This window comes from Rhipicephalus sanguineus, chromosome 3 (assembly GCF_013339695.2).
Source record: "Rhipicephalus sanguineus isolate Rsan-2018 chromosome 3, BIME_Rsan_1.4, whole genome shotgun sequence".
In the NCBI taxonomy this organism is placed as follows: Eukaryota; Metazoa; Arthropoda; class Arachnida; order Ixodida; family Ixodidae; genus Rhipicephalus; species Rhipicephalus sanguineus.
This window is the reverse complement of record NC_051178.1, coordinates 219,529,243-219,544,880: the sequence shown is the minus strand read 5'-3', so window position 1 is coordinate 219,544,880 and position 15,638 is coordinate 219,529,243. Positions and strand designations below refer to the sequence as shown.

The following is a 15,638-nucleotide window of genomic DNA, read 5'->3' as shown; positions in this document are numbered from 1 at the left end:
ATGTGAAAGCACAGCCATGAAAAAAAAATATTTCATAAAGAACAGCTAGGCAAAAAAAGTTATTCACAATGATGTTTCGTATGTCAGCTTGATACCGCACGCATGCGATGGGAGCCATGCATGCATATGCGACATACATATAGCGGTGAGGATGGCCTAGATCCATCACCACGATGTGTTCGGTACGCACCGGGAACTCCACTGATCTGATGAGAAAATAAGCAATCTGCATCGCTGCGCCTAGTACACACATACTGTGCTCCAAGTAGGGAGGCCGGCTTCGGCGTGACGCTCGTTCGCGTGGTTGCTCGATCGCCGCAAGCATTTGTTTAAAACAAGCAATAATATTGATTATTCGGTGACTATATCACGGAATATATTGGAGCTAAACGTTTTTCTAAGGCACCTTTTGGGAAAAGCTGGCTTTTCTGGAACCACAAAACAAGTTCCGATCATGTCTCAAACTTCGTCGTCCAAAAAGAACCAGCTTCGTAAACTAATGCGCTTGATACGCTAGCAAGGTTAACACAAAAATGAAACCTAATGCACTGTCTCATTGAGCTGAAACAAAACTGATTCCCCCATTCCCCCGCCTTGCGAACTGCGTGCCCCTTAGTCAAAAAGTGGCCCTTCTCAAAGAAAGCAGCAAGTATGCACCTTATCCGTGCGTCCATTAAATCAAGCCACCCGCATTTCCATGGTTAAATCGCATGATCAACGTCTCGCACGCACGTAGAGCCACGGGACTAGGCTAGGTACATCTCGCTTGGAATTTCCTAGGGACAGCACCAAAAAGTGGTCTGGCAACGCGGGCATGTTTTGGTGGCTTTTTAGTCGCTCCCTCAGTTTCAAAGCAACGTATCTCCGCCAGCGGAGGAGGGTGGTCCGAACGGCGGTCGCGAGAACTAGCGGCGCTGCAGTTCCGTCTTGCGCCACTATCGGCGCGTCGTCTGCTGCCACGGCATAACGCTGCGGTCCGCCGCGCAGTTGGCTCGCTGCAACTGCGCGGCAACTTTCTTATTGTACTGTTAGGTGGATACTTAGGTGGATATGCATAAGGTCGTCTGTATGCATTGGCCCACGTGCGTTGTTCATTAATTGGCTAAGAATCGATGTTCGGTCCATACTGTCACGCCCACTTCTTGTTTTTTTTTTATGTATTCGGGTTTGACCAGCAAGGACGGTTATGAACGCTCGACGCTGTCCGCGAAGCACTGTTCGAGAAGCTTCGCGATTGTAGTAGATCGTTTTGGTAAGATTGTGCGCTGCACGCGAATGTTCCAGCTTTGTCGAGAGATAACGCCGCCACCAGCGATATCGCTGGAAAGTTCGATAGCGCCTGTATAAAAGCCGACGCGCTTGACCGCTTGTCAATTGATCGACGGTCAACGCTTTGTTCGCCGCTATCAGTGTTTTGCTATAGTTTGACTTTTAGTTTCCCGGCCACAAGTTCGGCCAAATAAAGAGTTTCATCTCGGACCTGCTGACTGCTGCCTTCGTCGACGTCACGACCCTGTGACAATATTTGAGCTGTCTACATTGCGCTTAACTTCCAAGCATAGGAGTTTCTAAGCGAATGAGGGTTTTCAGCGTAATTTTTATAACTACCACCACAATTTTAGCCGCTGCCGTCTTATCTAGACCAAGAACAACCCAACACGTTTTTAAAAGCCTTTATAGTGTACAAAGAAGCGTACTTACTCGAGATACAAAAACGTTCTATAAAGATAGATACTCTCAGTTTGAACAGCGCTCCTGTTGCAAAGGCGGCCAAAGCAGCGAAGGAAACTAGATTGCTTCAAGTGTCGAGCTGTGACACTTGATAGTTCGCGCTCATCTTCTGTTTGTTCGTTTAGCGGCGTCCCTTGAGCTCGAGTGACCTTCGTACGCTCCGTAACATGAGCGCGCACATCACGGTGAAAGCGTGAAACATTCCTCTTCCCCTCAGCACGAGAAAACCGCGCGAGCAGACAGCGGAAGGGCAAGGCTCTCCCTGCGCAAATATAAGAAGCTAGCGAGCGAGCCGACGACTTTTAAATCCGCCCGTCGCGCTCCTAGCACCATCTCGCTGGTAATGAAGAAACGCTTATAAGCGCCTAGCGTCTCTGAGTTCGTCCAGCGGTAAAGGGTGTGTATATAACACTTGCCGTTAGCTACGTGGAGGATCTGCGTTTCGTGGCGTAGTGGTTAGCGCTACTCGCTGCGGAGCAAGAGGTCCCTGGTTCGATTCCGCGCTTCGGAAGCATTTTTCTGAATTATTTTTCTTTGGGGCTTTTATATATATACACATACTTATACATATACGGTGCATGACGGCGGCGACGGCAAAATTCAGCCGAGACTGTCCATATAATTGCTATCGCAATAAAAGAGTACTCATGTTTCTACAATTTATTGAAAAAAACTTTCTCGAAAAACATCACCAATGCTCTGCAATGTTTACAAGACACGTTTTCGCGACGGTTAAAGGAATACTGACCCAAAATCGGAAAATTTTACGAGAACTCGGTAAATGAAATCTCAGTGTGCGATTACATCGAGTAGATGTCGTCTCGTCTGTGAGCATTTTTTTCAGCGGATAGTTGTATTTTCGGTGTCTCATCTTCCTACGTCGTATCTTTCTACGGTGCCTTAAACAATTCGAACAGAGCGGCCGTGATGTGAGCACCGAGCAGTTATTCGCGCATACTCTGTCGCTAGAAGAGTCGTCAGTATTCAGCTTCAGTCTTTCAACTTCACCGAGCAGATGTTCCATGCCCGCAGCACTTCTTACACTGTACGACAACCTTTTGCGTTTCGTGCTGTAGCCGTTCACTACGCAGTTAAACTGCTCGTCAACTACAATTATCTTTTGCACAAGTAAGTCTCCGTTCCCGAAGCAAAGTGTGGGATTGGGCTAGTTGGTATTCCATTATTAAACTGCTCAGCGCAAAAAATTTGACACCGTACACAAAGAAAAGACGAGGAGCAGCGCTGGTCATCGTCTTTTCTATGTGTACCGTGTCAAATATTTGCGCTGAGCAGCCCGTTCCCGAGCCGGCGAGTGTAAAATATTCCGCACATCTTGTTGAATACCTCGTCGTAAAATCTCTCGAAAATCCTCTACTTTGAAGGCATAGCGACAGCTGACAACTGATCGAATGTCAGTGTGATGCAACTCTCAGTCTCGGTAGCGTATATAGGTAATCGCCTGCCTTTCGTTTTGCTGTTCTATTTCTGGCGGCTCCTCCAAATTGGGCACCGGGCTTTCGCGAGACGCCGTGCGTTTTTTGGGGGGGGGGGGGGGATTTGCGCCTAAACCCCGAACATTTTGGCTTTGAAATGTGGGGTGGAAGTGCTAGGAACAAGCGCGGCACAGCACCTGGCACGAGTTCCCACTTTCCACGTGGGATCAAAACTTCTTTTCCCGCAACGACACGACGATAGTGCTTTACAATGTCGTCACTCTGAAAATGAACGTCACAGACCTTGCGTTTCGCAGTAAGCTTTCTATCTTCGCGATGCAAAGCTTGAATGGCGTAGGGTCTTTTGGAGGTCCGAAGAAGTGTCGTGAAGCGGAGTCGTCGTTGCGGTAGCCGCTCTTACAGCCCGGCGCAAAGCAAGTCGGCATACCGCACTGTGAATCTGTTCGCCCTCGTTACGCTTCGTACATCATGCACGTGTCTTCGTACAAGACGCTAAGCCTGGTCAAGAACAGTCGCAAAAATGACGAGCTAACAAAGCGCAGACGACGCTGTAACCCACGTGCGCTCGTACATCGGCGGCGCCGATCCCAACAAGCGCCAGCCGCGGGAGCTAGACGTGACTGCAGCGCCACTAGTTCTCACGACCGCCACGCGGACCGCCTCTCCGGCGGAGCTTTTAAACTGAGTTTGTTCTAGTAACGTTGCGTTCAACCACCGTGAAAGCAGCGAACCAAAAAAGACTCGTCAAACGGAGCGGCGAACTTCTGCTCAGAGAATTCGCGAGCAGACGACGCGACGAAAAAAAAAAAAATCACAGCATATCCACGGAGTGAATGATGATGAGTGGGCGAAGCTGCGGAGGTTCATCGGTAAACCGTGAATCTTCCGTGAATTCTGCCCAGTACATCATCACCGACGTGAGATCGGGCGCGTTTATACTAAAGGTTCGCTGAGTTATGACGACTTGCAGCTCGCTTTAAATTTACATGTACGCTGTGAATTTTCATTGTTTAGAAAACCATTGCTTTAGAAAACATCTGGCGTCTTTCGTTAAGCAGCTGGCGTCTTTTCGTTTTGCTTTAGAAACATCTGGCGTTCTTTCGTTTTGCTTTTAGAAAACATCTGGCGTCTTTCGTTGGTTTATTTCTAGGGGTGTGCGAATATCAAATTTTTCGAATACGAATCGAATACGAATATTCACCTTCGAATATCGAATCGAATATCGAATATCAAAGGAAAAATGCCTCCACATGTAGTAACAATATTTTATTTAACATGTAGCTTTTTGAAAAAAAAAAAACATTAACAGCCTGACTGGCAACACGATATACACTGCTATCTCCAGAACACAATGTCCAGACTAGCACAATGCACATCACAACACAAGCAAATATCACGGCACAATGAAAGTAATGACTAGATGTTATCATGAAGAAATATGAGTTGCTCTACATGATCAGGCAGCAGGCGCTCCCTTCTAACAGAGACACCCCCCCCCCCCCCCCCCTCCGCCACTGAAAAGGCACGCTCGCTTGGAACAGAAGTGGCTGGTATAGGGACGTACATGGGGCAAAGCTTTGCCAGACTGGGGTACCTGAAGGTGCCTACAGTCCGCCACCAGTCACATGGGTCACTGCCTTTCTTCAGAAGTGGTCCCGCATAGTGAACGAGTGGTAGTGCGGCACGTTACGGCCGCCTAATATTGAAAATGTATGGTTACATGATCGCCAACAGCGCTGCACGTCGGAGATGTACGAGAAATAAATCATACGTATTGGGGCGCTCGTCGCAGGCAGATGTCGTGCCTCCGTGTACTTGCGATGTTTATCGCTCCTCCCGGCAACGATTTTAGCTATGCGAACGCAGCAGAAATGTGGAAGACGAGTTATTTTATGCATGGTAATCGAATCGCATATTCGAATTTTTCGATTATTCGAAGTTATCGAATACCCGAAACTTTTCGAATACACGATTTTCGAATCGAATACGAATATTTTGAATGTAATATTCGACGAATATTCGAAACTTTCGAATATTCGCACACCCCTATTTATTTCATCAATCAACGGCGTTTTGAACAAAATTTTTGTTGTTTAATCACGCACAGGAGAAATCTCACCAGGCACTACCTTGGAGGTAAACAATGGCTGCTAATGGGAATGACAGACAGAAGAAGTCGGCTTTTAGCTAACACTTACACTTCTACTTCTACTAACGTTTCCTACTGGAACATGCCAATGGCTGCTAATGGGGAATGAGAGACAGAAGAATTCGGCTTTTAGTTAACGCGCACGCTGCGAATTTCTTATTGTTCAACAACGCACAGGAAAAATCTCCCACCGGCACCACCTTGGAGGTCAAGATCTGGTACTAGCGTTACGACTGGTTACGCACTACGACTACGAGGGACGAACGGGTGCCGCTTTAAGGAGCTTCGCCCCTAAAATAACACGCAGAAGAGCGCGTCGTCTGCTCGCTGCCAGCAGAGTGAGTCCGCGGGCAGATCAGTGGGGCAGCCAGCGGGCTGCCGGAGAAGGAAAAACCATGGGAAAAAAATTACAGCATATCCACGGGTGAATGATGAAGAGCTTGGGCGAAGCTCCTGAAGCAATCATGGTCTCGGGATCGGCTTCTCGTTGAGCCCGTTTCGCAGCGGCGTCCTTGGCGCGCACCGTCTCGGGATGCGCCTGGCTGCCGCCAAGCGAGCGCCCGCCGCTGCGCATCGTTCATGCCCCACCAACGATCCGACACGTACGGCGATGATCCAGGAGAACGAGAGAGGCGCTCGCTCCCCGCGCATCCCCGCGCAGCCAGCGCAGCAGCCAATCGGAGAGCAGCGGCACTTCTAGCACCATCTAGTGTCGATTCACACAAGCGCCATATTGCACACAATTCTATTGGACCAACGCCATCTAGGAAATGAGACGAGAGATGGTGATGACGACACAGATTGTGTACAGCGCCATCAAGAATATCGCCCCTGAACTGCAGTTTGTATGTACTTCTATGAGACAGCGCCATCTGCCGTTTACGCCGGACAGATACATTGCCGTTTACGCCGGACAACGGAGACGTGACAAGGTTAGACTAAGAGGAGCTACGCCCCTAAAACGAACGCGTTTACGGCAGCGTTCCGGCAGCGTTCCGGCAGGTGGGCGGAGCTTTGGCGCTGCCTGAGAGCTGTCCGAGAAAAACGAACGTCTGGCAGGCATTCGGGCAACCCGCTGGCTGCCGTCCGGCAGCCCGAGCGAATAATCGAAGAGGCTACGTCGTAACTCCGGAGGGGCGCACAGCTAGGCTTCCTAGCTTCTGCACGCTTTTCTCTCCCGATTGTCTGACTATGGCTGTCGCTCCTTCGTCATCTTGGAAAGTAGGCACGCAGTACTGCTGCGTTGTCAACTGTCATAAAAGCTTAAAAATAAGGAAGCGCCGAAAACCTGGGCCGAGTTCTACCGTGTCCCATGCAAGCAGTGCGGAGAGCAGAGGCGGAAAGAGCGGTGTAACTTGAAAGAAGGTGAGCCTGGGCATGTTGGTGATCCACAGCGCTGCGTCCACGTCGTTTCTCTGTGTTCCTGTCCCTTCGGTGCGCTGTAGGTGTGAAGAAAGAGTGGATTACGGCAGTTGGCCGTATCAAGCGATGCTCTCCCGGTCTTGTCATCTGTATGTAGTTTTTAGATGCGAAGTATCTTAAGGCGGAGCTCAATCCGGTGGTGGTGGTGGTGGTGGTGGTGGTGGTGGTGGTGTGCGGCGTGACCACCCTTACTGCACATGCGCATACCCTCTCCACACACCTCCTCTCCACTCACCCTCTCCCCTTCCCCTCTCCACTTTCCCTCTCCCCTCCCCCTCTCCACTTTCCCTCTCCACTCTCCCTCTCCTCTCCCCTCTCCCATACCCCTCTCCCCTCCCCCTTTCCACTCTTCCTCTGAAACGCGGGCTAGACCAAAGCTAGGTGGCTTTGGCTAGACATGCCGAAATTCTCTCCTGCGCAACGCCGCGATGTGCTCGAGCGCATGCGCGTCCCCTCCCCTTCTCTCTCCTCTCCTACGCTGCCCCCCTCTCGCCCGCCTGCCCTGTGAGAATTAACGGCCAGGCTAGATGGAAGATACGACGCGCGTAGCGTCCCTCTTCGCGTTCCACGACGCAAGGTCGGTAGCATGCCCAACGAACGCCAACGGAACGCGATCGTGCAAGTGCTCTGGCTTCGCATCGCCTCATGGTCCCCTTTAGCGGGAGATGGTGTAATTTTTTCTCGTACACAGTATTTTAAGCTATTTGCGAGAAACCCGATTGCCGTGCTCATATGAAAGGGTAGTGCATTTGTGAACCGAAGGTACAGCAAATAGATTTTGAGAGTGTGCGGTGGGCGCTGGCTTTCCGAGGCAACCAGGCTACCCATTTGTAATGCGACAGCCACGGAGTATGTTATCTTAATGCAGCACACTTTAAATATCGTCTTGTGAGTACCACAAGTGTTTTATTCAGCTGCTGGGGGTGTATCTCCCGTCGCGGCTCAATGTAATCAGAATTAAGCTGCATGTTTACACTGAGCGTTTACATTGTTCTTGCATGCAACACGCCGTGGTTGCTTAGCAGGCTGAGGTGTTACGCTGCTAAGCTCGATTCTTTGATAAGGAATCTTCGTTACGATGGGAGCGCAATATCGGATGCACGTTCAGGAACCCGAAACGAATCCCCCTGCGACGTGCCTCATAGTGGTAACTAAAACAGCACAGTGGCCTTCCATGCACTACTTCAGAAACCATAGCGCACTAACGAACACAGGACAAAAAGCAGACAGGACAAGCGTCAACTAAGGTTTTATTGCAGATAAACGCTCATCTGAAGTTGCAAGAAGAAACGAATGAAGGTAAATGGGCACGTGTCGTATATGCCAAACCATCGAGCTCGTTCGCAGAACAGACGGTATGCTGACACATTTGTTTCCTGCTGCCCTAGTTATCTCCGACGCCTCTGAAATTTCTCCAGTAGTCTTGTTGCAATGGTGATACAGAACAACTGCCTGATTTTTAAAGTCGCAGTTTCGCCGCAAGGGCGAAGCAATGAATGCGATAGCAAGAAATCGAAATGTCACACGAAGAACCAGAAGCAGCTCGATACTTGCAGCGTGCCACTGAAGCACAAAGAAGGACGCCCTAAATGAACGCACAGGCATGCACAGGGCAAGCATGAACTAACAACTGGCACAGTTGTTACGCGTATGTGCTTGAGCAACACGCTGCAAGTGTCGACAACGGAGAATCAGACGCTTGCTTGCTTGACCCTTAATTCTTGGCTCTTACACACTACGGGGGATTGGCCGTTAATATAAGTGGGGAAATTCAGAATTTAGACGCTCTTAGATATTTTTTCTTCTTTTAAACTGCAGCGCGTGGAGTGACCCTCTGCGTCTCCTACCACAGGGGGCGTCTGATGCAAGGTGTGCCCGGTGTTCTTTGTCTTTTTTTTTTCCTTCCACATCCCGAGTGGGTACAGAAAATGGCCACTATGCCGTGCGCGTCTCAAGGGCAGTATTCGAAATGAAAGAAAATTATGAGCACTGCGTCTGCAAGTGTCGACAATGGAGAATGAGGCGCTCTTAGATATTTCTTTTTCTTTTAAACTGTGGCGCGTGGAGTTACCCTCTGCGTCTTCAGCCACACGGGGGCGTCTGATGCAAGGTGTTCCTAGGGACCTTAGGTGTTCCCGGTGTTCTTTCTTTTTTTTTCTTCCACATCACGAGTAGGTACAGAAAAGGGCTACTTTGTCGTGCGCGACTGAAGGGCATTTTTCAAATTGAAAGAAAGTTAGGAGCGTTGCGTGATAAAAAACACGCTCACGCTCCTCCGAGATTTGCTTACCACCAGCGGTAGATGGTGTATTAAATAGCTCGCCGTTATTTGCCGGCGCATAGGACCGGGTTGGTTGGCGGAACATGGGAGAGGCCTTTGCCCTGCAGTGGGCGTAGACAGGCTGATGATGATGATGATGATGACATGGCGTGTAGCTGAGTTGTCTAACGCCGCGCGCTGGGGAGGGGGGGGGGTGGCTGGTTCGAATCCGCGGAACTTCAGAATTTTTTCTTCTACTTTATTTTTCTTTGTGTTTTTTTATATATATATACACACATATACATATCCGGGACATGACAGCGTCGACAGACAGTGACGGCAAAAATCAGCCGAGAGTGTCCATATAATTGCTGTCGCAATAAAAGAAGAAGGCACTGTGGCTTCGCGGCACATTTCTTACAATGGGCAGCAAGTTTTCCACGTATCGCGGTGTTCCTGATTTTATTGTACTCGAGCAGACGCACGTCGAGGCATCTGCCCGTATGGCCTACGCAATGCCTTCCACACAAAAGAGAAATCTTGTAAAGCACGGCTCTTGTGCAGGAGACGTAAGCATTTGTATGCCTGATAGAGTAAACAGGGTTCCTCGTCGGACTGTTCAGCTTACACAACCTCAAAAGCTTATTTGGCGCAGAGACCTTGACACCAGACAACTGCCCAACCTTCTTTAAATTGTGAGAAAATTTGTGAAGGTAGGGGATCACAGCCACCTTTTCTTTGGCTCGAGTTTCCTCTGTTCTTACAACTTCTTCTTACAACTTCCGCGCTCTGTTCTTCACTCCAGCGTGAAGCAGACTTCCTTTTTCGATGCAGGCCTTCAGCGACTGAGACAACGACATGCCTCGGATAGCCCGCTGCCTCCAAACGTGCCACTTGCTTTTGAACGCTTTCATCCCCCAAGTGAATGCATGACTTGCAGAGAGCGTTTGACGAAAAACAAAGCACAGAAAGAAAAAAGCGGCAGTGCGCCGGGTTTTTGTGTGTTTTATTTAGAGTCAGCTTTTGTTGCATTAGACAATGACGTTAATTTGCAAAAGGAGGGTGTTAGCATCGGTTCGTGCATGGCGCCTGTTTGTTCCTTGCTCGATGTGATAAGGCTCTCTCCAAGCGGCTGGGCGATTTGCGGATTTTAAAGATTTTTCTGTTCTCTTAAATAGATCAGCTCTTGATTTCATCGGTCGCATAATTACAGAACTCGCGCAGCCACTTTAATATTCACGTCGTACAAATATGGTCATTTCATCGACACGCACGTAGCGCTTGCACAAACAGTATCCTCTTCGAAGACGTGCTCGGTCGCGCGAAAGTGGTCGATCAAACACTCTACTCCGGTGAGATTCGCAGCACGAAAATGCTTTTCAATCGCTGAGAGAGCGTGGTCGAAAAGCGGGGGAACCAGTGACCGGTGTTTGCTAGGATGTTGCCACATGCCGTCACGTATGAGCCATCCGCTGTGGAGTGGAGGAAGAAGAGAACGTTCGTTGCTCGTTCTTCTGTGGAAGATCTCCTGGCTGTCTGTGTTATTTCGCCAGCGACACTGGTGGAGGCGCTGGGTACGTGCACCTTGGCTTCAGCCGTCACTAGGAGACGGCTCCCACAGCAAGAAGCCCCCGCCTGCTAGGACTAACCCTGAATTCGGTCCCCCGTCGAGACTTGACAAAACCTCGACCACAAGCCAGGCGAGTCAAACCGCCTGTTCTTCTCCTCCCTCGCAGTTTTTTCATGTGCCGCAGACACCGCGATCTTTCCACGGAGACATTTTTGAGGATGTTGATGAGTGGCTTCGATCGAGTTGCCAGCATCAATGAATGGGATCAAGTTGGCAAGCTGCGGAGCGTTTACTTCGCAGTGGAAGACTCTGCCAAAAAACGAGGACCACGATGGTTCCTTTGCGACATGGCAAGCCGGCAGCTCCGCGACGCGTACCGCAACGCAGAAAGGAAGGATAGAGCGGAACAGGCGTCTAGGAAGCGAATGAGAGAGTTTCGATGTTCGACATGCTTTGACTCTTCAGGCCCTGCGATGCCTGAGGAAAAGAAGGTGCGTCATTTGATACGTGGGGTAGAAGAACAGCTCTTCGCCGGACGCAATCCACCAACGACCGTGGCCGAGTTCATCAGTGAGTGTGATGTGCGCGCGAATGAGTTGTGGTTTCTACGCGTGAGGTGGTGGAACAAGACGACGAGGACGCACGCGAAAAAGAGGAGCGAATAGTCGCGTCCAGGAGGAGGCAGACGGTGTTTCGACGGTGGCCGGACCCGAGTGTCGAACCACAGCGTCGCGGACCACGAGTTCACGTAGCCGCTACTGCAACCGCCAGCTTCAGGCTCCGTCGCCAGGAGTCAGTGCAAACATCAGATTAGTTGCGTAAACGCAGCGTACGTGTTGCACTTCTGAACCAACACAATCGTATATAATTGATGAGTATATATATAAGTGAATCCTATGTAAGGGATGATGTTTGTCCAGTGACCGTGAATAGGTGCAAAAGTACAACATAAAATTCATATTACAGCAACAGACATTTTTCTTAATCGTGGTGTTCTTCCCACTTTTAAATATTTGCGCAAGCAACGGGGTGTCGCACGCATCGGTGTCACTTCCCGCTGTTGCGTAAGCACACCATGCTGGCCTTCAATGGACCGCTGTATGTGGTTAAATTCACTCTAGCGGGGTTCGCATTTCTCGTTGACTCACGCCAATACTCGCTAGTAAAGTATTCAAATAAGCACGGGCAAATATGATTATGTTGTCTAGCTGTTCCGTGGCGAACCTCGCGCCCACGTGGGTTGTACTTACCTCTGGACGCGTTCCTGCGAAGACAAAACACGAGCGAAAACAGACACCGGCAGAACACTACTTCAAAAAAATTTTAGGGGCGAAGCTCCTTATGCCGTGGGTCTATCCATCCTCCGTTTGTTTGTAGCGTTGTAGTAGCCACCTCTAGCTCGTGAGAAGCGCGCGTTCTCGTATGCAGTAGAAGAAGAAGACGACGTTGACGAGTGAGACTCTCGTGCGTGTTCGCCTATGTGGCATTCTTTCTTCTTTACTGCGCGCGTTCTGGTATGCAGTAGAAGAAGAAGACGACGTTGGCGAGTGACACTCTCGTGCGTGTTCGCTTGTGTGGCGTTCTTTCTTCTTTACTACGTCTCGTGTTTTCAACGACACCCGAAGACAACACTTCAGAAGTAACGCGCCATGAGGCTCCCTCTTGGCACGCTTTCTCGTTAGCTCGGAGTCGCCAGATGGAAGACAAGGCTGCGGAACGGAGGGCACGGAAGGTGGCGGCAGCGCGCGCTCGCAGACAGAATCCTGAGGTGAGAGCCCGCGAGGCCGAAGCTGCACGTCGACGCCGCGAAGCAGATTCCGCCGTTCGAGCCCGCGAAGCCGAAGCTGCTCGACAAGCTGCACGGCTGCGGCGCGAAGACCTCGCCGTTGGAGCCCGCGAGGCCGAAGCTGCACGGCTGCGGCGCGAATCGGATCTTCAAAATGTGAAGGACCGTGAAGCGGCGAGAAAGCGCGCGTACCGGCAGGCAGAGCCCGAGGCTGTGCGAGCACGTGAAGTGGCTGCAAAACGCATCAGGCGGGCTCGGCCCGAAGGCGCCGACGCGCGCTTCCAGCGGGACTTCCTTGATAACAGTTTCAGCCATAGTTGCGGTGTGTGCAACAGATTGTGGTTCTCAAACAATCTAGTCACAATATCTTCCATCAAGAAGGACCACGCTCGCGCCAATGCCATCGCCGTGCTGCAGCGCGAGTTCGCTTCGCCCCACTCATCATCATTCACCAAGGGGATATGCTGTGATTTTTTTCTTGCTTAACACACAAAGTAATTTGATAAAACTTTCTCACTCAGTAGACAACTAACGGTGCTAGTAAATGCGCCATTTAGCATAATTTTACTAGGACCACCTCAACGTTAAGTTTACGACTAAACATGGGCAGAAATGAACTTTTTTACAACTCTGTCGGCAGCTGTACACACCATTTCACGCCATATACGTCTCAAATTATTTTTTGGCTACGGTAAAGCTTCCTGGCGACCCGCTAATATAAAATATTACATTTCACGGATGGTCGGCTTTCCATGAAATAATCCCCGATATGGGCTATATTGTCCATATTTAAGGCTGCATAAAAAGCCCGCGAAATTGTAAACGTTCGTGAAACTTATTTTAAGTGAAAAGCCTACGATCGTTCTCTAGGGAAAATTTTGTCCTAGCGTAATTTAGAAAGAAGAGATTTTTCGAAAACGCGTTTTACGAGCCATATAGTTTCGAGCTCCCCAAAAATTTCATATACGGTTTGCGGCACTGAAAAATTTTTTTCGCCAAAAATATTTCGGCGGGACACTTCTTCCGTTGGATATATAGTCCTTAATTTTTTTCAATCAAATCTCAGATGGTCGCGCGCCAAGGCTGGGACATTTGGCGTGGAATGACCCATATATTATTCCCAATGTATTTCGGGCATTTATTCAACGTGTCAATCCAATCAAGCAATAAATGAAATTATTTTGGGTAGGATGTTTCAAAAATAACTTGGGATGTGAGCTGAAAGTAAGTAACATTATTTGACTCACTGGACTCAGAACCTCAGGCACGAATCCGCTATATTTTATTTTCACTACCATTGCCTAATAAAGTAGGCAAAATACATGCGTCTTTGGAATCACAGCAGACTTGTGATGCTCAACTAAAAGAATGAAAATCGAGTGGCAAACTAAACAGACCAAGGTGAACCATTACTGATGCACGAGCAGGTAGCTTTACGCTCAGGTGCCTCGTGAAACAGTATGCTGTGTCAAGACGCTCTGTCGAACAGAGTGGTGACCCTTGGTTTCAGAAGGCGTTGCCCGTGGTGTTCAGTGTGTTAATGAATTGCATTCAGCAATACGATGATACCTGTTTTCTTCTGTTTGGCTGACACCCCGTCAGCCAAAAATTCGCGATTAAATCATTATTCGAAAAATTGTAGACTATAATTTCCCCGCACAAAGCACTACTGCCAAAAAATTCAACTCCAGCACTTGTGAAATGGGTGCCGCAGTACCCCCGTAGGACTGCCGAGGGGGGGCCGGGCCCCCCCGGGCCCCGCTGACTTTAAGCCCTGCTGGGCTTCCCCTGTTGTGTTAGTAAAGAAAAAATATGGTTCCCTGCGCTTTTGCGTCGATTATCGGAAGTTTAACAAGATCACGAAGAAAGACCTTTATCATCTACCCCGAGTAGATGACTCCTTGGACCGTATACGGAACGCTTGATACTTTTCTTCCATGGATCTACGCAGTGGCTATTGGCAAATCGCGGTTAACGAGCGGTTATCAACAAATAGCCTCACGGAGTCAGTTGGCAATGAGTCAAGTTTGCAGCGCACGTCATGAGGACAGACGGAATGGAATGAAATATAGGGTTGGAGAGCAATTTCTACTGTCTTTCCTACAGTGCACGTTTTTAGAAAGAGAGAGAGGCATACCGGTGCCCTTGAGCTTGTTGCTGAGCTCGACCGTAAAGAGCATGTTGCACTGCTTGGTGGTGCAGTAGTTGAGCAGAGGGAACCAGTAGGGGCCGAAACTGAGGTCATCCGTGTTGAGGCGACCGGCCAGCTGGCCACACGAGCCGACGACCACGATGCGGCTCGGCCGACTCTTCTTCAGCAGGTCTGCACATTCAAGAAGAATTGTTTGAAGAACTCGCTTTAACCGTAATGCCATTCCTTGGGCAGAGAATGTGGTTGTGACCTGAGTCAAGTGGCACATTATTAAGAGCAGGACGAGTCCATTACTTCAGTACGGTCTTGCGCGTCAAAAAGCACACGGACATAAGAGACGAATGCTTTTCGGCTGTCTGGGTCTTCATCTTTTATGTCTTCTTGTTGTGCGCAACCGTACTCAAGTAATAGCACATATTCAGCAGGATTTGAACCAGCCTAAAGACGGAGGAGAGACTTGACGCACACAACGAGCGGACTAACCATCGGACTCTACTGAAAACGCCCATTTCCTGGGATAACAAGGCGAGCGTGCGCAGCGCATAACACATCACACAATATTGACAGCGAGATTGATGAAAAGGCCAGTTGGTTTTCCCAGGAGCAGAATGTTTTTTTTTCAGTAAACCACAATTCTCAATGAAGAAAGGCGCAAGCACGAACACAAGAGTTTATCTTATATGATGTATCCCTGCCAACTAGTTGAGCTTTCGCTCGTTCAAAGGAGAATTGCTAGTCCAGACGTCTCCTCTCTATATTCACTCTTGTCAATGTTCTGCTCAAGTTGCAAACACAGATATCGTGCCCAAGGTGTCAACCTCTTTGAAGATGGTTCCCATTGCCTCTGGGATCAACGCAGTTTGAACGAGCGAACGTGGCGAGGTATTACTTGATGCAATGAATATTTACGTAGTGCCTGCTGCTACTCATACTCAAAAAACAAGGTAAACCTTTTTGGCCGGTTTCTGTCGATCGACTGAAGCCGGTCTCCGCTAACGGGACTCGTGAGGCAATGCATAGGAACCGATTTTTCCGGGACTGTGTAAGGATTGATCCGATTTTCCAAATATTCCACTCAAAAACGGCGATATACGTATACCCTAAATAGGAATAG

The 15,638-nt window shown here is 49.3% G+C and overlaps 1 protein-coding gene across 1 annotated transcript in view; it reads right to left on the bottom strand.

Moving 5' to 3' along the window:
- Positions 1 to 15,638, bottom strand: part of LOC119388315 (retinol dehydrogenase 11) — a 164,636-nt gene that overhangs the window by 53,131 nt on the left and 95,867 nt on the right. Inside the window, exon 5 of the mRNA XM_037656018.2 lies at positions 14,510 to 14,695. Coding sequence (XP_037511946.1) covers positions 14,510 to 14,695 — 186 coding nt within the window. The remainder of the gene's footprint in view (positions 1 to 14,509; positions 14,696 to 15,638) is intronic.